At 44.3% G+C, this 20,990-nt stretch overlaps 1 protein-coding gene, 1 long non-coding RNA gene and 10 other non-coding genes across 12 annotated transcripts; 6 read left to right on the top strand and 6 right to left on the bottom strand.

Moving 5' to 3' along the window:
* The first annotated feature begins 153 nt into the window (after window positions 1-153).
* gba2 (glucosidase, beta (bile acid) 2) lies at window positions 154-12,181 on the top strand. Its single transcript, XM_067261454.1, has 17 exons — window positions 154-1,316; window positions 4,395-4,486; window positions 4,608-4,723; window positions 4,885-5,103; window positions 5,255-5,494; window positions 5,630-5,732; window positions 6,111-6,264; window positions 7,265-7,390; window positions 7,786-7,970; window positions 8,168-8,272; window positions 8,496-8,603; window positions 9,028-9,179; window positions 9,387-9,493; window positions 9,914-10,056; window positions 10,347-10,462; window positions 10,751-10,942; window positions 11,283-12,181. Exons 1-17 carry the CDS (start codon window positions 1,123-1,125, stop codon window positions 11,517-11,519), a joined length of 2,589 nt encoding a protein of 862 aa, XP_067117555.1. The 5' UTR covers window positions 154-1,122; the 3' UTR covers window positions 11,520-12,181.
* Window positions 12,182-12,466: 285 nt separating this feature from the next.
* Window positions 12,467-12,539, top strand: trnak-cuu (transfer RNA lysine (anticodon CUU)). Its single transcript has one exon. It is a non-coding gene; the product is annotated as a tRNA-Lys (tRNA).
* A 262-nt stretch (window positions 12,540-12,801) lies between these two features.
* On the bottom strand, window positions 12,802-12,874 carry trnak-cuu (transfer RNA lysine (anticodon CUU)). Its single transcript has one exon. It is a non-coding gene; the product is annotated as a tRNA-Lys (tRNA).
* A 121-nt stretch (window positions 12,875-12,995) lies between these two features.
* trnan-guu (transfer RNA asparagine (anticodon GUU)) lies at window positions 12,996-13,069 on the top strand. Its single transcript has one exon. It is a non-coding gene; the product is annotated as a tRNA-Asn (tRNA).
* Window positions 13,070-13,552: 483 nt separating this feature from the next.
* On the top strand, window positions 13,553-13,624 carry trnag-ucc (transfer RNA glycine (anticodon UCC)). The gene has a single exon. It is a non-coding gene; the product is annotated as a tRNA-Gly (tRNA).
* A 1,247-nt stretch (window positions 13,625-14,871) lies between these two features.
* trnan-guu (transfer RNA asparagine (anticodon GUU)) lies at window positions 14,872-14,945 on the bottom strand. The gene has a single exon. It is a non-coding gene; the product is annotated as a tRNA-Asn (tRNA).
* Window positions 14,946-15,469: 524 nt separating this feature from the next.
* trnan-guu (transfer RNA asparagine (anticodon GUU)) lies at window positions 15,470-15,543 on the bottom strand. The gene has a single exon. It is a non-coding gene; the product is annotated as a tRNA-Asn (tRNA).
* Window positions 15,544-15,844: 301 nt separating this feature from the next.
* On the bottom strand, window positions 15,845-15,918 carry trnan-guu (transfer RNA asparagine (anticodon GUU)). The gene has a single exon. It is a non-coding gene; the product is annotated as a tRNA-Asn (tRNA).
* Window positions 15,919-16,217: 299 nt separating this feature from the next.
* trnan-guu (transfer RNA asparagine (anticodon GUU)) lies at window positions 16,218-16,291 on the bottom strand. Its single transcript has one exon. It is a non-coding gene; the product is annotated as a tRNA-Asn (tRNA).
* A 368-nt stretch (window positions 16,292-16,659) lies between these two features.
* Window positions 16,660-16,733, top strand: trnan-guu (transfer RNA asparagine (anticodon GUU)). The gene has a single exon. It is a non-coding gene; the product is annotated as a tRNA-Asn (tRNA).
* A 734-nt stretch (window positions 16,734-17,467) lies between these two features.
* On the bottom strand, window positions 17,468-17,540 carry trnak-cuu (transfer RNA lysine (anticodon CUU)). Its single transcript has one exon. It is a non-coding gene; the product is annotated as a tRNA-Lys (tRNA).
* Window positions 17,541-17,946: 406 nt separating this feature from the next.
* On the top strand, window positions 17,947-20,902 carry LOC136967886 (uncharacterized). Its single transcript, XR_010879537.1, has 4 exons — window positions 17,947-18,053; window positions 19,458-19,522; window positions 19,981-20,192; window positions 20,532-20,902. It is a non-coding gene; the product is annotated as an uncharacterized lncRNA (long non-coding RNA).
* The last annotated feature ends 88 nt before the right edge of the window (window positions 20,903-20,990 follow it).

Raw genomic sequence — 20,990 nt, 5'->3', positions numbered from 1 at the left:
TACATATAATATCATACTTAAATAAGTTTAATAGATGACAGAAATCATGTCTTGCAAAAGAGATAAGGACAGTGATGCAGAGATCCCCTTCGCTCCCGGCGTCAGTTGGTTCAGTCTGTGAGAGGCGGAGGATTAGTTGATTTTCGGTGCAGATTGAAACTACTGTAATTGATTTGCATGTCGACTGCCCATACTTTATGGACTCACGGGGCACGGATCTTCTGTCGGCACTGTGATTAAATTCTGAAATACACCGCTCGTAAACGCTGATAATCCTCGGAGCTACTTGTCAGACATTGTCCATGTTCCTTGCTAACTGGCTAGCGAGCTTTGTTTTTCGTGGTAGATATTGGCAATCTAGCTAGCTAGCGAAAAACATCGGATCTTTGACTGTGCAGTCTGGCATCAGATCAACGTGTCCTGTCTCTGGAGTGGGAAGCTAGCGAAATAGCCGCAGTGTTAGCTTGAAACTCCTAGCTCCTGTTGTTCTAGTCATCAGTCAGCAACCAGAACTGCCAGTGCCACCTGCGCACACAAGAAAAAAAGACTTAACTGCAGAGGATGCTGTCAAAGTACGTCAAAGCCAAGAAAGCCTACGTGTCCGTGTGAAAACAATAGCAGTGAGCAACGGAGATGTGCATAAGGTAGACTTACTACTGTCTGTCTTACGGGGTTTAGTAAATAACTAAGACAGGCCGGAAAACACAACCTACGACTGAGAGAGATGATATGACAACCTACTGAATGCGTATTCCGTGAAGAATAATATAAAATATATAAAGTATCACAAGGCAATGATACCTTTACTAGGCTGCTCCTCCCAATTTATTAACACATTTGTATTATAAACGGACATATCTTCACTAGATCCACCTGTGTAAGTTCTTAAACGAATACAATTAATTTAACCAGTTACGACAGGGGAAATGAGAAATACTTCAAAAGTGAATAAGCTACCGAAGCTATTTTGCTTGACTTGCCAGTCCAGTAACTCATACACCCATAACTGATTGATTGTCCATTACTGCTTGTGCGACGGGTGTTGGCTTTATTGCGCCGGTTATAAAAGACTACCCTAGTGTTACTGCACTGCAAGTCTTTCGCTGGCGGTAGCCCGGTAATATGAACATGGAGTCGACCGAAAAGTCTACATCAGACCTCATGGGTCGGTATGTGTCCACCGAACCGGGATACGAAGTACCAAAAGAAGGCTGGAGAATCTGCCTCGCACACGAATTCAAGGAAAAGAGGAAGCCATTCCAAGCTAAAGACGTGTCGCTGTCAAACCTCGTGGATCACATCGGACTGGGTATAAGGTAAGATCACTAATGCCGCGGAACCTGTAGCTGTTCAACCCATAGCTAGTCAACAGCAGAATGGAAGAGTCGAATCACAGCTGTCTGCCTTGTCGTTATAGCAGCATTTACTATTCTACTCTACAGGTTAGAGCAATGTGGTCCCCTAGGTGGATGGTGGATGACTGTTTAACACAGTGAGCAGGGCAAGTATTCCCTCAATCCTATGCTGGGTGAGAAGCAGAACTGATTTCTGTAATGTTCTATTCACATACTGGGTAAATAAAAACAACGGCATTGCTCTGCCTGCCCCTTAGGAAAGGTCCATGCAAGACAGGTTCTCCTATAACTCTCATTTACCTCTGGTTTCCAATCTCAGTCCCATTGAACTAAGGAAATAAGAGACATGGTTAAGGTGGTGTCCCACATAACACCTAACATGTTCAGATACATCTATGCTGTTGACTGACTGAACATGGTTTGCCCGGTTCCTGACATCTGAGAAGGGTGTACGTGTGTCTGAGTATTAGGCTAAATTCATAAACTGCCTGTGCCAGGGCCTGAACCTCAAAGGGAATGCCTGTATCTAATCTCTACATCTGGAGAGGGGGTCATATCTTACATTTACATTTAGTCATTTAGCAGACGCTCTTATCCAGAGCGACTTACAGTAAGTACAGGGACATTCCCCCGAGGCAAGTAGGGTGAAGTGCCTTGCCCAAGGACACAACGTCAGTTGGCATGACCGGGAATCGAACTGGCAACCCTCGGATTACTAGCCCGATTCCCTCACCGCTCAGCCACCTGACTTCCTTGATTCAGAAATGAAAGGCACACTGCAGTAAAAGGGATTGGATACAGTCCCGATGACACTTGAAAAAAACTTGTGTGTGGTGGTGGTGGGGGGGCAGGAATCGTCCTTCATCGTTCCTATTATGCTCTCCCAGGGGAACCTCCAACCAGGTATTTGTGTTAAGACAGCAGATCAAGTCTGGTGAGTTTTCCAGCAGGGACATGGCATGTGCAGTTAAACCTGTCTCGCTTCTGGATCGGCATGAAGTATTGGGCTAGACTGGTAAATACCATGTAACCTCAACCTTCATTTGGAGGTTCTTTCAGTATTGCACCTCCAAATCATGACTTTACATACAGCTCTGGAATTTTTTTTTGAGACCACTGCCCCTTTTTCTTTCATAAAAAAAATAATAAAAAATTGAGAAGGACAATTTTGAGTGAGAAACAGAAGGGCCAAGAGGCCAGTGCAAATGTTACCCTTCTATTCCTCACAAACAATTGTCCTTCTCAACTTATTTTTTTAAATTATTCTCTAAACTTTTTTTTAAATGAAAGAAAAAAAGTTAAGTGGTCTCTCAATTTTTTCCGGAGCTGTATTTGTGTGTTTGACAAAGGGTACACTTACACTGCCTATATCACACTACACCAGCAAAGAGTATAAAACAACGTGTAAAACATTTGGTTTCACATCGTGACACAATCTTTTTTCACATACATAGTTTACCCTACAGTACGAAATCAACCTTTCATGTCCTCAAACAAAGAAGGCTTTCCTAAAAGATAGAACTGAAGGTGTGGTGCTTACCATAGATATATATCTATGGTGCTTACTACCCTACCGGTCACCTTGACAACCATTAATCATTGACATGTGCCGTATTTACAGTTTAGTGATAAATGACTTTAGTCATTTAGCAGACGCTCTTATCCAGAGCGACTTACAGTAAGTACAGGGACATTCCCCCGAGGCAAGTAGGGTGAAGTGCCTTGCCCAAGGACACAACGTCAGTTGGCATGACCGGGAATCAAACTGCGGGGAGTGGGATATAGGTTATGAATATAGTGTAAAAAGGCAACCCCCCCCCCCCCCCCCCCCCCCCCAAAAAAAGAAGTTATGCCAGAACACAAAGTAAAAAGTTGAATCGATTTTCTGTGAAAGTGACTAATGTTTTCCCTCATGGCCTTTACTGTTCAGTGGAGTCCAGAGCAGAGCAAGGTGCTTGTTTTACAGAGTTCCAACAGAGATCAATAGGTCCCATGTTTGTTTACCTGGTATGCCTTTGAACACCACAAGCCCTGTCTCTATTGATACTCCCATCCCATTCAGGGCCTGTTCAACACAACTCAATCCCATTGTCTGCTTCATGAGCTAACCTGGGACTGAGAACCTCAGTTGGGAACAGCGTGAAGCTATTTCCTACGTTTCAGATGGTATTTCTCCAAAGTACATTTAGTCATTTAGCAGACGCTCTTATCCAGAGAGAATGTCCCTGTAAGTACAGAGACATTCCCCCCTAGGCAAGTAAGTCATTTTTTTGCGGCCAGGGAATTGAACCGGCAACCTTCTGATTAATAGCCTGATTCCCTAACCGCTCAGCCAAGGACCCCCCAGAGGTCTACATAGTAAAAAGGTGTAGACTAGAACACAGCGGAAACGGTAGTCTAGGAAGTAGAGAAGTCTTGGTTTATGGTAAAAGACGTGTTGCGCAGATGTGGCGGTTGACTTATCCATTGTGTGGTGGTGTGAGTGTCTCTGTGAAGCAGTCTGAAACGCCTGCCTGTTAAAACCCTGGGCCCATGAAGTGCTTGGGTCCTTTTTCAATTCGGCCTGATCAATAATTCACAGTGCATCCCTAGGATGCCCCCGGAAACACACCCAGATCAGCACACAAATACACACTGACAGAAACGGGCACACACTCAGACACACACCCACACACACACTCACAGACAGAAACAGGCACACACACACACTCACAGATACACACATACACACGGACAGAAACAGGCACACACACAGTGTGTTGAAGGACAACTTCAAACACAGCACATTTCTTTGTGCGCCTGCAATGGCGTCTTGCCAGTCGACCGTGCAGGAATGTCCCATATTTTCTCCACCCCCACACCCCCCCAGAAGAAAGATGGAATCCTCCGATTTCAACAGTTTGTGTGTGTGCGTGCTTGAATTGAGTGTTTTTGGCGAATGTTTCAGGGTTGTGTGAGCATTTTCTTCTTGGAAATATAAAGGCAAATTATGTCCAACCTGTTGAGACCTAGCTAACGTGTGTGTGCGCATGTGTGTAGGTATCTGAAATGGTGGTACAAGAAGACACAGGTGGAGAAGAAGGCTCCCTTCATCGACATGTTCCGGGCACTTCCACTACGACAGATCTACGGTAAAGCCATAAATCAGAACCAGCCTCATGTTCTCTAACACATCTAATTGCTGGGCATCCACATCAACCAGCAAGGAAATATGAAGGTGGGATGTTCTGAGTGATGCTCCTTTCTCTGCAGGTGCTCCTCTGGGAGGGATAGGGGGAGGTACCATCACGAGAGGCTGGCGGGGGGAGTTCTGCAGGTGGCAGCTTAACCCTGGAATGTACCACTACAAAACTGTCATAGCTAACCAGGTACTCTTTCCACAAATGACGTTGGAGTGGGAAAGCTTAAGTACGGAAACTGCTAGAAGTAATTTGTGATCCTCACCGTAGCCTCATATTTTTTTCTTTTCTCCCCCAATCTGTTTTCCTGTTCTACATCCCATCCGTTCTTCCTCCTCTGTGGTCCCCAGTTCACCGTGTGCCTGCGTCGGGGCGGTCAGACCGTGTACCAGCAGGTGCTGTCTGTGGAACGCCCCCCTGTGCTACAGGGCTGGAACTGGGGCTACTGCGGAGAGTACGCCTTCTACCATGCCCTGTACCCCCGCGCCTGGACCGTCTACCACCTGCCGGGACAGAACGTCACCCTCACCTGCAGACAGGTGTCCCCTATCATCCCACATGACTACCAGGTGACCGGGACCCACGCGTTTTTATGTTATTTCCCAAACCAGCATGACTGGAACTGTCTGAAGAGTACTCATATGGCACTTATTTTATTGTTTTTTGCCCGTTTATCCTCCCTAACCTCCCCCCGCACCCACACACATCCACCCCTCTCAGGACTCCAGCCTCCCGGTGGCAGTGTTTGTGTGGGACGTAGAGAACAGGAATGACTACGCCCTCGACGTCTCCATCATGCTCACCTTAGTCAACGGGTCGGGCCACAAGGACGACAAGAGCGGGGGTCATTGGAATGAACCATTCCACCTGGAGAAGGAGGGGGAGGCGGTGTCCGGGGTCCTGCTGCACCACTGCACCGCGGTGAATCCCTACACCCTCTGCATGGCTGCCAGAGAGCAGGTACACACACATGACCTATGGTGCCCAGTAAAGACTGGATGTAAGTTCCTCAAACGCCAATCTTATTTCTGTGTGTTAGGGTTCAGCCTGATAAAGTATGATTGATTATGCGTTTGATTGTGTGATATACATCAGCCCGACAGGGAGATCAGCCACCAGACAGCGTTCAGCCCAAAAGGAACCTGCAGCGGACTTTGGAGTGACCTCATCACCGATGGACGGCTTGATTCTCCTACTGGTCAGTACTCTCTGCCAATCAACCGCTGCCCGTGAATACTGTGGGCCAATCGGAAATCACATTTTTAATACCAGATGTGATGTACTACCCCGAGAAACCATAATGTATTGGGGGTCAAATGGCTGAGCGGTTAGGGAATCGGGCTACCAATCAGAAGGTTGCCGGTTCGATTCAAGGCCGTGACAATTAACGTTGTGTCCCTGGGCAAGGCATTTCACCCTACTTGCCTCGGGGGGAATGTCCCTTACTGTAAGTCGCTCTGGATAAGAGCGTCTGCTAAATAGACTAAATGTATTGAAGGTGCACTAATCAAAAAGTAGTAGAGGTTTGCGTCGACCAGCCTCCCAGGTACCTCTCCTGACACCTCTCTCCTTCCAGGCTCCAGTCCTCCCACCCCCAAGGGGGAGAAGGTGGCGGCCGCCCTGGCTGTGGGCTGCTCGGTGCCCGCTCAGGGCCACAACGCCCTGGAGTTCAGCCTGGCGTGGGACATGCCCACTGTCACCTTTGGCTCCCACGAGAGAAAACACGATAGGTACAGCAGTCTGCCTCTTTCCTTAGAGACAGATTTGAGTTAATCTTTTTCGATACTTTTGAGTCACAGAGAGGATAAGGCTTTTTAAGTCAGCCCTGTATTGGAATATAAGCACTGTAGAGGCCATTGCCACACAACGTGGACTTGGTATTCAGTCTGGGTTTCTTGTGCCTTCTCCATGTTCATTTCCATAACGTTTTGGGGATCCTCTTACCTCTCTCTCAGCTCCTCTTTCACCAGCTTCCTCTACTTCCTCATTCCAGTCCTTTTAAGCCCCGCAGCGCGCTGTCCCCCCCCCATGTCCTCTCATCCCTCTCTCTTCCTCTGTCCTCCTCTGTCCTCTCATCCCTCTCTCCCTCCCTGTCCTCTCAATCCCTCTCTCCTCGAGTTACTGAGCTGCGAGAAAGGATTCCTCTCATGCATATCTAGCTGTTGGCTTGATAAGGGACCCATGCAGTCAGAAGCTCAATGAAAGATGGTTATACATTGCCAACCTGGCACAAAGACTGTATACATTAGCAAGCATGTGCCAACATGCCCCATAAACACACACAAACACACACTCTATTGTTACACAGCCCCCTGGGTAACAGTAGAGTGTGTGTGTGTTACACAGCCCCCTGGGTAACACACACTCTATTGTTACACAGCCCCCTGGGTAACAGTAGAGTGTGTGTGTGTTACACAGCCCCCTGGGTAACACACACTCTCGTAACCGTCTTGTTTGCTGAAACCGATACGCACTCTTAACTGGAGCATTCCGTCTTCAGTGACATTAACCAGAGCAAGCAGTCTAAAAGCAACCAGTTCCATGCACACACACACACACACACACACCAAAACACTACACAACAGCATGCCCAACCAAAGACCCATTGTATCCATGTTTGTCATGTCACAGAACCGTGAGATGACTTTGTTGTGTCAACACGCTAATGTTTGCTACAGAGTCCCAGCAGCTCCCTCTTACAATGTGTGTGTACGTTTGTGTGTTATCTAGGCGGTACACCCGATTCTTTGGCACGAAAGGGGATGCAGCCCCCTCTCTCTGTCACCGTGCCCTGACGCGCTACAGGGACTGGGAGAGGAACATCGAGGCGTGGCAGACACCCATCCTGCAGGACAGGTGCGCACACAACCCTCTATCTACACAGACCGTCAGTTTCTATGGGTAGTGTCGTATGTACAGTGCTCATGTCATATTTGCATGTGTTCATTTAGCACAGTTTCAGCCTTAGCGATGTATAAATAGTGCATGGGACCTGCTTGGGACTGGAACCTATGAGACGTGTCCGCCTTGAGTTGCATAGCAGGGGGGAAGTTTACTTGACTTTGGGTCAATATTACATACGTTTATCATTCTGAGAATCCACCCTGTGCTATTCCCATGACGCTCAAATGTCACAAAACCCTGTTCCCCTGGACTAACGTTGTTTGACGCACATAACTGTAATTATCCCCGATGTGTGTGTTTATGATGTGCGTGTGTGTTTATGACATGTATGTGTGTGTGTGTGACAGTACCCTCCCTTCCTGGTACAAGTCGGCCCTGTTTAACGAGCTCTACTTCGTGGCGGACGGGGGCACAGTGTGGACGGAGCTGGCGGAGGACAGTGACGTCAGCGGGGGGATTCGTAGCGAGGACGGGGGCCTCCCGGCACAGCCGGACGTCATCAAGGAGTACGGACGCTTCGCCTACCTGGAGGGTGAGCTACGATGATGCCATAAACGACCCTTACACAGGAATATAGCCAGGACTCGGAGAGGGTTTGTGTGCTGTCTGGGTGGGTGTGTATTGTGCTTGGGAGGGACTGTTTGCACGATTTAACACTTGAAGGTCTGTGTGTACGGTGGGAGTGAAGATGATAAATGACCCTGCTCTCTCGCTCCCCCCCCCCCCAAGGTCACGAGTACAGGATGTACAACACATACGACGTGCACTTCTACGCTTCCTTTGCACTTATCATGCTTTGGCCCAAACTGGCCCTGAGCCTGCAGTATGACATTGGTGAGTAGGCGGCTTATCTCAGTACTTAGACTGCTATTTAGACTTGCATTGTGTGTGTGTGTATGCTCAAAAACTGATTGTGTTTGTATGTGTGCAAGGGAAATATATTGTGTTTGTATATTGTGTGTGTGTATACACACAGTCCCTTGTTAAAGAAGAATTAGTCGTTTTTGAATAGATGTTCAAGTAATATGTTCTGATAACTATTTGCCATTTCATCCAGCTGGCAGCGTGGTCCAGCATGACCCAACAGAGAGGTTACAGTTGATGAGTGGGCGCTATTCTGCCGTCAAAACGAGAAACGTGGTCCCTCACGACATCGGAGACCCAGGTTGGACAACCCCACATCCCCCCCACCCTCACCCTCCTCCACATCCACCCCACCCTCTCTCACCCTCCTCCACATCCACCCTCACCCTCTCTCACATGCACAAAAACACTGTCAACTATGCCGGTCGGATTCTTTCATCTTACAATACTTCTTCAGTTAAGTTTAATCCTTCTAGATCCGTGGTTCCCAACCCTGGTCCTCAGGGAACACCTGTCCTGCATGTTTTAGATATTTCCCTGCGCCAACACACCTTATTTAATGTGTTTAATTCAAATTAATGGGTCGTTATCCAGCTCTGCAGAAGCCTGCTTATGACCATTCATTTGAATGTCTAGAACCACTGTTCAAGACAGTCCCCTAGGTCCATTCCATAGCTGAGCTATTACTAATAGTTTTAACGTGCGCCCACCGCCCTCTCCCCTAGATGACGAGCCGTGGGTGCGCGTCAACGCCTACCTGATCCACGACACGGCCGACTGGAAGGACCTGAACCTGAAGTTCGTCCTACACGTCTACAGAGACTACCATCTCACCCAGGACTCCCAGTACCTCCAAGACATGTGGCCCATCTGCCAGGTACGATGTGTGCACAAATATTTTTTATTTTATATTAGGCAGCCGTTATTTACATGTTTGTGTCAACATCTCAAACAAGGGAGATCTGTGCAAGATTACTATAATATGGAGGTTTTTTTTTTTTACCACGGTTTGTATGACATTGGCTTTCTGAGTAATTGAGTACTTCATTTATGTACAATTACTCTTTTTGGATTGGTCCCTTAGGCAGTGATGGAATCAGAGATGAAATTTGACGAGGATGGGGATGGGCTGATTGAGAACTCGGGCTATGCGGACCAGACCTACGATGGTTGGACTGTTACTGGACCCAGGTAACAGAGAGAGAGAGAGCGAGAGAGACAGACACGCATGTAAATTACTTACACTGTAAACCGTTTGGTTCTTATGGATATACATTGGTTGAACCCTGTTCACACGTTACAAAACCTTCAAGCCTGCCATGAATGTACAGTAGGATGGATAATTCATGCGCAGTCAGAGAGGGGAACAAAGAGGCGTAACGTGGTTAGGAAATAAAACACCAATGAATAGTTTGACTTGACATCCTGTCCCGTGACGAAAGCGAGAATAAAGAACGGTATTTTAAGCTGCTTCCTTAGCTGTCTCCTGGGAGTGTAGAGTGACTGTGTTCAAAGGCTGTAGCCTCATAAACAGATGCAGGACGTGCATGCATGGTAAATCCATGGTTCAGTGATTCACTTCTGTCCTTGACGTGTGTGGTTGTGTTTCAGCGCGTACTGTGGGGGCCTGTGGCTGGCGGCAGTGTGTGTGATGTGCAAGATGGCCAGGCTGGTGGACGACGAGGCAGCCTTCCTGCGCTACAGAGACATCCTGGACCGGGGCAGCGCAGCCTACGACAAGCTGCTCTGGAATGGTGTGTGAAGCAGCGCTGTGTATTACAAGCAGCGGTTTGGGAATCGGGCTATTAATCAGAAGGTTGACGGTTCGATTCCCGGCCGTGCATAATTATGTTGTGTCCTTGGGCAAGGCACTTCACTCTACTCGCCTCGGGGGAATGTCCCTGTTCTTACTGTGAGTCGCTCTGGATAAGAGCGTCTGCTAAAAGACTAAATGTAATGTAATGCCACGTCAACGGCTCCCTCACTGAGCCAAATACCCATCCTCGACTTAATGCACAGGTACAATATCTCCTGCTCTCTGTAGGCAAGTACTATAACTACGACAGTGGCGGCCGTGACCTGTCCAACAGTGTGATGTCTGACCAGTGTGCCGGCCAGTGGTTCCTGGGAGCGTCAGGAATGGGAGACGGAGAATACCAGGTCAGAGAAACCACACAACCAGACTCTCAGAGCCAAAGTTGACTACGTTTGACAAAGTAGAACTCCAGTTGTACACACAGCTGCGACACGCAACATTGTTTTGAATCATTTGTGTCTATGCCGTTTGCTTATAACCGTGTTTGATGCAAGGCTGTAACAACCCTATTTCTTCCCTTGGGGATGGATATGTACATATTGACTATACATCTAAATAATCTCTCTCTCTCTCTCTCTCTCTCTGTCTCTCTCTCTCTCTCTCTCTCTCTCTCTCTCTCTGTCTTTCCTCAGGCATTTCCAAAGGAGAAGATCCGCACGGCGCTCAAGTCTGTGTTTGATCTGAACGTGATGAGTTTCGCGGGGGGGCAGATGGGCGCAGTCAACGGGATGAGGCCTGATGGCGTTCCAGACCGCTCCAGCGTCCAATCAGATGAAGTCTGGGTGGGGGTGGTCTACGGACTGGCGGCCACTATGATCCAGGAGGTGAGTCTGTGTGTGTGTGTGAGATAGTACTGCCTACAGTTTGCGTGAGTGTGTGTTTGCTTTTGTGTGTGTCTGTCTGTGTGGGTTCCTGTGTGAGGGTGTGTTCCTGTCCTTGTGCCTGTGTGTCAACACCCTATTTTTGTCCAGAGTTGATCAATCTTTCTCAACCCAACACTGAAGGGCAAACACTGCCGTTGTTATCAGTTGCACTGATTCAAACAGCAAAGATGGTTTACAAGCACCGACAATAAACCTCCCATTGGCTGCAAGCTTGGGAACACAAACCACATTTGTCGTGTGTTCTCTGTCTCACCTGTGTGGACGTGTGTTTGTCCTGCAGGGCATGCTGGAGGAGGGTCTTCACACAGCGGAGGGGTGCTACAGGACCGTGTGGGAGAGGCTGGGCATGGCCTTCCAGACCCCCGAGGCTTACTGTGAGAAGGGCATCTACCGCTCTCTGGGCTACATGAGGCCCCTTAGCATCTGGGGCATGCAGTTAGCACTGGAGTCCTCGAGACGGAACCGGAACAACGGGGACTGTTCCGGAACACAGCCAGAGGGACAGAGTCATGACTGATAGAACTGAATTTGTGTGGCTGGGAAAGTCGCAACAGTTACCATGGTCTAACCCTGGGACGGTGAAACTCTAATCTTTTGCCTCTGTGAAAGTGACCTCATTTAAAGGTGACCTCGTTCTTCTGCAGAATCAATGCAGAACCTTGTCCTACATACACACCTGCTCACACCCACACACAAACTATTTTACATTCTTAGGCACACTTTACACACACAAACATTGTCACGATTGTGTGCGAACGACGATCATTTTGTCACTGTTGCAACTACATAAGTTCTATATTACATTTAGTCCTAGTTTTAATGAGTGTGTTTATTTCCAATTTATTACAGTTCAGTGATTGTCACTGCTGCTTTTCATGACCGATGTGACTGAGTTATCCAGTCTACAGTGTCTGACTTGGACTACAAAAACTTGAATGAAGTTTGTTGATATTAAGAGTTTCTTCTCCGTTTTGTATGTTTTGAATGCTTTATGAAGTGATGTAAAATTAAATGTTAATTATTTTTATTCCCCCCCTCTACCCGGCATTATTAGTGCACCATAGCACCTTTGCCTGTATTAATAGTAAAGTAGCAGCAGCATTTATTGTGTTTTATAAAATTCGATACTGTTCATGACAATGGAGACAACCAAATATAATGGAGACAATAAAATAATTAATTTGACCATGTTGTGTGCATTCATTGGTGGTGGGGTAAAACTTTTTATATTTTTATACAAGTGCAAATACAACACTTCAGATTACGATTTTACAATATTTTGGCAAGTAATCCTACTCCATAGCTTTGGGTGAGACACAGTTGCTACAGCCATGTCAGTTAATCATAAAAAATGGTAATCCGATATCTTTGTTTGCTTAGGAAATTTGAAAACAGCACTTAGCATTTAATAGTGTATATGTGGACATGATTTTATTGCGTTTTCAAGTGGCCTTATTACCAGCTGCCCGGCTAGCTCAGTCGGTAGAGCATGAGACTCTTAATCTCAGGGTCGTGGGTTCGAGCCCCACGTTGGGCGCATAGTTTTTGAACTGCGTTGATTCGTTTGCTGGTAACGAGGCTGCTAACTTAAAACTGTGTTTTGGATCATATTAACTGCTGTTTCAATTATTTTTTACAAATTATAATTAATTTTACATAAATACTGGTGTTAGTGCTAGTACAATAACTATTAATTTTTCTTGGCTTGAACCTCAATTTTATAATTTTTACATATAATTTTCTGTATTTCAGAGTATTGAAAATCAGGAAGTGTACAGCCATGCATTTCCAAAAAATATCGCCCAACGTGGGGCTCGAACCCACGACCCTGAGATTAAGAGTCTCATGCTCTACCGACTGAGCTAGCCGGGCTACGTCACAGTTTATAAAGCAATTTAATTGGTCCAACAGGTGAACCCTCCCCCTTCCACACATCCACATTTTCCATTGCAGTTTGGGAAAAAATCCCAAGACTTCTACCCGACGCCACAACGTCTCTGTGGCGCAATCGGTTAGCGCGTTCGGCTGTTAACCGAAAGGTTGGTGGTTCGAGTCCACCCAGGGACGATGAGTTTTTTTGTCGGTGGAAATATCTTTTTTAAACTCAAAGCTAACAGATGGAATACAATCTTGCTGGCGAGTCCTACTGTGCAGATACAATAACGTGAGCTAATAAACTAGATACAGTGTGTAATGTAAAATATTAAATATGAGCTGACTTCTGTGGTTCAGACTACGTGAGCTACAGTACAGTAACAAACTTTAGAAAATGTTTGCTAAAAATACGGTTGTTTTCTACATCCTAATACATACACTTTGACATCTCCAGACAACATTGGTAGAGTAGCTGGCAGTAAAACAATAAGATTTACTTGTTTTTTCCGCTCGATATGTATCATTATCATTTATCTTATGGGAGTCGAATACGTAATAGTAAAAGACCTACCAGAGACCATCAGAATATTACATCCGTAGTGGTTTGGCACTACCATAGAGAATGAATGGGAAACGTTTTAGGGATTTTACCCTACCCAGGTTTCCCTGCAGTATGCGTTGGTGGTATAGTGGTGAGCATAGCTGCCTTCCAAGCAGTTGACCCGGGTTCGATTCCCGGCCAACGCAAACATCTTTTACAAAAGATATATTACAGTTAAATATAATCTGCTAAACATGTTCATTAATGATTTAGCTAGCTATCTTAAGATCTATCTAGATCTGAGGATATCTTACCTTTGATTGCAGAGATGTGTACTGTAGTTCTTTAAAAAAAAATCTGATCTGAGACGGTTCTCGCAATCGCATAAGAAAAAGGCAAAACAGCGGCCCCCAAAACTCTATAGTGGCCACAAATGGTAGTATTCGGTAAGGTTAAGGCCGATTCCCAATACTGTCTTACCACTACCCCTTACCCTTAGTTTACCCCTAGCCCTTGTCCCTCGAAACTGAAGGGTAAGGGCTATATAGCCCTATGAAATGAGACACCACTTGGTTACGGTTACGTTTATCGATGTCTCCAAAGCAAGTAGTGTTATGCACTGATATCAAACGAAATTAGCTGCTAATGGAATTTAGTCAAAACTTTAGACATGCATGAAGTCCATTCAAGGCTAATCAGAGAAATGCGGGACTGTTGTGCAAATCAGCAATGTAACTTAGCGTAGCAAACTAGCGATTTAAATAAAATGTTTCAATTAAGAACATCGTTGCAAATACATATGTACAGGACTGTGTATTTGAAAAAATTCTGATTGCAACATCCGGGATAGGGTCCAACTGCTTGCCTCAGACCGGAACCTCTCTCCTCAGACCCCAGGCTCTGAATGGATGACTGATGTGCATGTATGCATGAATGACTGCTTGCAGGACATCTGGATGAGAGGGGCCTGAGGAGAGAAGTCTCCAGTTGGACCCATCTCAGAGAACTGAGATGGTTCGATTGCATTCAGGCTTGATTGCCTTACCTATCCTTGCTATCCCGGATGTTTGCAATCAGAATTCATTTTGTTTTGTTTTTTTACTATTGATGTTATTGGTAATAGTGTGCATATTATGAAAGTGAGAAGATATTAAGCGTAATATTATTAGGACAAAATTGTCAGGGCAGGGCCATATAACTGTCAGCGATCCAATTCTACAGCCCCCCTATACAGTTCCACTGTAGCATTTATACGGTTCTGGAAACTGCACCTTTTTCTTTCATTTTCTAAAACGTGAGAAGGAAAATTTTGAGTGAGGAACAGAAAAGTTAAATTTGCACAGGCCTCTAAATTCCACCCTTCTGTTTCTCACTCAAAATTGTCCTCAACTTTTCTACATTTTTTGCAGAGCTCTACATGTTTGATTGTGTTTACAATGTAAATGAAAAGCTTCGTCCCTGGGTGGACTCGAACCACCAACCTTTCGGTTAACAGCCGAACGCGCTAACCGATTGCGCCACAGAGACGGGGATGCCCACTCCTCCAGTGGTAGGGTCTTTCTTTTTCACTCTACTACAGGCATCGATCATTTGAAAGACCTGGATTGTCAACATATCCAGACACATAAAAAGAACGAGTTGCTTCAACAAAGGGTCAAAAAGCTAGGTGGTCAAATGTTTCATGTGTATGCTAATAGTTCCAAACAAAATCAGCAATGATCTCACCTGGTCTGCTCACACAGACAAGGTGGTCAAAGCGGCCCAGAACACACGATGCTTCAGGAAAGCTGGCAGGATTCTAAGACTGTTACCACCCATCCTTCAGTCTTTTTACCCTGTTGTCTTCTGGCAGACAATATCGAAGCATTCGGTCTCGCACACGCAGACTGGAGAACAGTCTGGACATCATGGATGTTCTGAGTATGTATGTTATGTTATGCCAGGTTGCTTTGTGTTGTATTGTCCTAAGAATTACAGTGCCCAGTCTGGTCGTGTGTTGTTCTGCGTACCTGACAATAAAAGACTGTATAACTGGATTCATGAAAAAGTGTCGTCCCTGGGTGGACTCGAACCACCAACCTTTCGGTTAACAGCCGAACGCGCTAACCGATTGCGCCACAGAGACAGGGATGCATTCTCCCTCATTGGTAGGGACTTTCTCTCTACTCTATCACAAGTATCATTTTAAAGACTTGAATTGTCTACATATCCAGACACATACAAAGAAAGAGTTGCTTCAACAAAGGGTAAGAATGCTAGTTGGTCATATGGTTCATGTGTATGATAATAGTTCCAAACAAAGCCAAACAGGAGATTAAAATGAATAGGAAAACTAGCTGAAAAGATTGCAGAGCTCCAGAAAAATGTAATGTTCTGTAACTACTGAATTAAATATTGAATGTATAACTGGATTCATGAAAAACTCTCGTCCCTGGGTGGACTCGAACCACCAACCTTTCGGTTAACAGCCGAACGCGCTAACCGATTGCGCCACAGAGACATGGATGCACTAGGCTTCAATGGTAGGGACTTTATTTTTATTTTTCACTCTACTACAGGCATCGATCATTTTAAAGACCTGCATTGTCAACATATCCAGACACATAAAAAGAACGAGTTGCTTCAACAAAGGGTCAGAACAACGCTAGATGGTCATGTGGTTCATGTGTACGCACATTAGTTCCAAACAAAGCCAAACAGGAAAACTAGCTAAAAAGGTTGCAGAGCTCCACAAAAATATTTTTTTCTTTAACTACTGAACTAAATATTGGATGTATAACTGCATTCATAAAAAACTTTCGTCCCTGGGTGGACTCGAACCACCAACCTTTCGGTTAACAGCCGAACGCGCTAACCGATTGCGCCACAGAGACTTGCTGTGTATTCCAAAAGGGAATGTGTTTTTGAATCTTGATGTCTAGCCGTACATATTTTGAATCTGTAAAACGTATACATTGACTAACTCCATATTATCACCATCTATTACACTTAGAAATCAGAGGTTAGTTGGAGGTTGGATGGTTTGAGGTATTGCTATAAGAAAGATTAACTAACTAACTGCACCACAGACAATTGTATATACTAAAGAGAGGGGGGGCGTGGGTTACATCAGAGGCTAAATTTAGTTCCTTAAATTAAATCTGAAATATACTGAATACTACTTTTCTTTGAAGGAAACTTTTACTTCACACACACACATAGGGTAGCTGTTTAGATATGCCCCCTTACAATTGGTCATATGGTCTCTGTGGCGCAATCGGTTAGCGCGTTCGGCTGTTAACCGAAAGGTTGGTGGTTCGAGTCCACCCAGGGACGCATCTCCTTTTCCTTTTGACAAATATTATTGTTCACTATTCAATTCATAGCCTGTGACAACATCACTAAAGCTTCAAACAGCCCTGACAACATTAAACAGATCAACACAGAGACTAGAGCAGACAGAGAAGAAAGCTACAAACAACAGATGCAGGAGGATCTGGTGAGGGGAGTTTGACACTGGGTGGGGGAGGGGAGGATAACAAGCGTTGCCTCATTAGTCACTCAGTAAAAACTCTGGGTGGCAATTCATCCCTTTTAGCTTATTTCATGTAAAGGAATGGCTCTAGCCCTTCACTTAGGAACATTGTCTATCTAAATCGTATTACTAAGCCTTTCCTTAATTGCTTACAGTAAAAAAAAAAAAAAAAAAAAAAAAAGATCGCTTCCCCAACCAACCACAATGAAATCTTTACATCCCTGGGTGGGCTTGATTCACCAGTCTTTGGTCAACAGCAAGACATGCCAATGTACCACTCACACAGACAACAGCACAAGGCATTCATTTCCAAAGCTTTGTCAAAGAAACGTTGGTGTTGGGGGAGGAGCCGAGACAGTTGCCTGTGTGAAAGCTCCATAACCGATTGTGCAGAACCACAAGGAGCTGGTAATAACATAGTTCTAATAATAACTACGACAAAAAATCATATACATAATTTATATGATCCAAAAGTCAATATAAATCTATTGCAATTTTTTAACCATCAAAATTAATCAACTGAAAAAAAATCTTGCGCCCAACGTGGGGCTCGAACCCACGACCCTGAGATTAAGAGTCTCATGCTCTACCGACTGAGCTAGCCGGGCACCTGTGGAAATATTTGGTAGATCCCTTTAAGAAAGCACTTGCTAAATTCTACAACCCTGGACTGCGTCCAAACACTCATATCACCGTACCATTTAGTATGCCATACAAATATCCAGAAGGTTCCAATAAATAGTTTGTCCAATAGGCCTACAGAACTCCCCAAATACCAAGATGACCCTAGCCTACAGTCGCTTTTGACATTCAAACCTATAACCGTTTCTGCAGCAGAAGACGCGTCAACTGCTGCGTCGACTGCATATTGCATGCAAAGGTCTGTACTTTGTACAGATAGCTGCAGACCATATCATACAAATCTACGTGAAACAAAACAGAAACCGAAATGAACACACCTATCTCTGAGCTTGTAGATACAGGTACATTGGCAAAAATAAAAACAGGTTGCCTTACGTAGGCTAAATACCAAGCACCATTGTAAAACTAAAAGTAAAACATTACATTAAAGAGACATGGGGATAGTTTACAGTTCAGTGTACGCATATTTCTACCCAGAGGTAAGTGAACTTAACTATTTTACTTTTAAATGTATGCCTAGGTCTTTAACATTGCCTTCAGAGAATAGCCTATTCCTCAAAACGAGTCTGAGACGTAGGCCGAATTCAAACTGTCCATTTTATTCCCCTCAAAAAGACCATTCGGCTATTTGTTATTCATTAACCGGTTTTCCAAAAATACATGTAAACTGCCGTTTTCCAATGTTTCCTAAACAATAAGGCAATGCCGGCTGAACTGTGTGAATACAATTCATTCTATCGTTAGAATTTAGACTTGCATTCTATCGTTAAGTAGGCTAGGCTACAAAATGTAACGATATAATGCTACTGTGGCTAAAAACGCATCGTTCCCACCCGAACAGCAGCCAGAAAAATGTGCCATGTGTAGTTTACAATAGTGTGTAATCTTGTAAAAGGGCATGGTGGCTTTCATTAAAGTTTAGGCACTTGCCCGCCAACTTGTAGGCTACAAAATGTGGTAATACCCTAATATGTAGCTAGGCTAATAGCCTAAACCTGAAAACAGTGAAGAATTCCACGTGGTCTTTGCTAGGCCGAGATGCGCTGCCAATAGCTACCATGCCCCTAGCACGTGTCCCTTGTGAACGGAAAACCCCCACTTGTAAAATATGTTAAAACACCAAACAAGAGACCTACACAGTATCCATAAGGGTTTTGAAACCAAAATAATTTGGTTGCTTGATTTGAAATATAACTAGTTAAAATTAGGCCGAACTGTTAGGCGGCCTAGCCTTCATTTCTCAAAGACCACGCACGACGGGGAACGTTTTGGAAACTCGATAGAACTACCAACGCGTTGTAGTTTATGATAATTCCACATTCAAAAACGATACATAGGCTACACTATAGGCTAACTTGCAAATTGTAGGCTAAATAAATTGCTTTTGCTAGTGCAACACTTACCTGAGGGACACGACCACAAAATGGCTGCGGCAGATGCTGAGGCTTTGATTAAAGGCCTATGCTAGTTGAGCATTGTAAAAGGCATTCTTATTTAATATTTCTTTCATATTGTCTGTTTTACGGTGAAGTAGCCTATTGAAAAACCTAGCCTATCTGAAGTTCGGTCCGCCGTACTCGGATTGAACCGATGGTTCCAACTTTAATAGACTAATTGTGTGCCACGAGTAGCACGTTGAGGGTCTATTAACTATTGAGCACCTCACATTACTTTGAGACCCGGATGAGACACTTAAAAAAAAAATATATAAACATATGAATAAAATTGACAAAGGTCATTATTTTAACTGAAGGAAGAGCAGTCTGTCTTATGGTTCCACACAAAGAAAATGTAGTGAAAGTTGTTGTGGTAAGCAATGTTTTTTATTAGGTGTTTACTAAGCATATAATTTATTTGTCATTGTGTTGCCTATTTGTTGCCAGACTGGGGATGAAATATCAAGGGGGAATGAGAAACAGACAACACAACATTCATCAACACCTGACAGGTGAGGCTTACAGTCTCTCTCTATCTCTCTCTCTCTCTCTCTCTCTCTTATCACCCTGTCTTTCTCTCTCACTCTTGTACAAACTACAATGCAACCCCCGCCCCCCCCCTCCACATACACTTCAATTAGCAGGTTTGCGCTACTCTCAGGAGCCATTTATCTCTCTCTCTCTCTCTCTCTCTCTCTCTCTCTCTCTCTCTCTCTCTCTCTCTCTCTCTCTCTCTCTCTCTCTCTCTCTCTGTCTCCCTCTCTCATGTTTCTGTGTATGTTTCTACAGTCTATGTTCTGTCACTCCGCTCATGTGCAATCTCTCTCACTTTATCTAATTTGTATGTCCTATGTATGTTTTCCATCCTGGTCAAAGTCCATGTGCTACCATTTTACCATTTGACTTTTTATTTATTTAATTTGTGCTTGGAAATTATTCATTTGTGGCCAACCCCCTTTGCTCTCCACAGTCTGACTGTTAGAGAGGAAGTAGAGACTGATCAAGTTGGCTCCAGAAGGGATGAAGAACAATGGAGCGCTGATAAAATCAACCTCGTAGTGAGGTTTGCAGGAAAGTGCTTGAAGGTCGATGTATTTCCTCTGGAAAGAATCAGAACGTTGCTGGAGAATGTGTGTGAACAAGTAGGCAAGACACCCAGCAAAATGCAACTAGTGTATGAAGGTATTATTACACAGGTCATTCCTGTGACACTGCTTTCTATTTAATTAAATGTTAAACTTTATTGTTTCCCGAGAGATGAGATTGTACATTGTTATAGTAGTAGAGATTAATAATTTGTTTTACAATATACTCAATCAAATGTACAATATAATTCTACTAATTACAATACCTAGTAGTGTAATAGCCTGTAGTGATTAGCATGCATATAAATGCAAACTTGCAAAACACTGGTTTCGGGTATGTAGTACTTGTGCCGTTATTATAGGGGTTTAGAGTATAGCATATAAGGTAAATGTATTTATGGAAGTTTGCTCATAGGTGTATTCTGTGTTCAAACAGACATTCTGGATGAGAAGAAAACAGTGAGAGACTACAAGCTTCGCGGAGGACAGATTGTCAATCTCATTCATAAGAGCACATAAGCATGAGTTAAAATGATTATTTGAGTTAACTTGTTTTAAAAAGGCTAGCTTCAAAATTAGTGGTGTAATGAGACAAATGAAGTTGATACATATTTTTGCTGTGAAAACTGCTGTAGGCTACTTGTTGATTACAATATGGGTATTGAGAAGTTAACATATAAAGATATGTTTTCATCTCGTTTATTGTGTAATTATAAAGCTTAGTGGTTGTCATTGGTGATTTGTAACCAGAAGTTATTCAATTGGCCTACCGATGTCACTGATATCCTTTATTATCTGTGTTTAACGTATGGATTCCCAAAATAAAATGTTTTATTTTTTGTATTTTCCTTGACATCAAGTTAAAAACACCGTTGTATTTGAAATGTAAGAGATT

Source organism: Osmerus mordax, chromosome 23 (assembly GCF_038355195.1).
Source record: "Osmerus mordax isolate fOsmMor3 chromosome 23, fOsmMor3.pri, whole genome shotgun sequence".
NCBI classification, from domain to species: Eukaryota; Metazoa; Chordata; class Actinopteri; order Osmeriformes; family Osmeridae; genus Osmerus; species Osmerus mordax.
Note: the sequence above shows the minus strand (reverse complement) of the source record. Positions and strands in the feature narration are given on the sequence as shown.

Bases quoted from the DNA above. Each gene is read 5' to 3' on its own strand.
- gba2 (XM_067261454.1), top strand. From the start codon at position 1,123: ATGAACATGGAGTCGACCGAAAAGTCTACATCAGACCTCATGGGTCGG. The intron at 6,265-7,264 runs GTACAGCAGTCT...TGTGTTATCTAG, and splicing joins CACGAGAGAAAACACGATAG to GCGGTACACCCGATTCTTTG. The intron at 8,604-9,027 runs GTTGGACAACCC...CCTCTCCCCTAG, and splicing joins TCACGACATCGGAGACCCAG to ATGACGAGCCGTGGGTGCGC.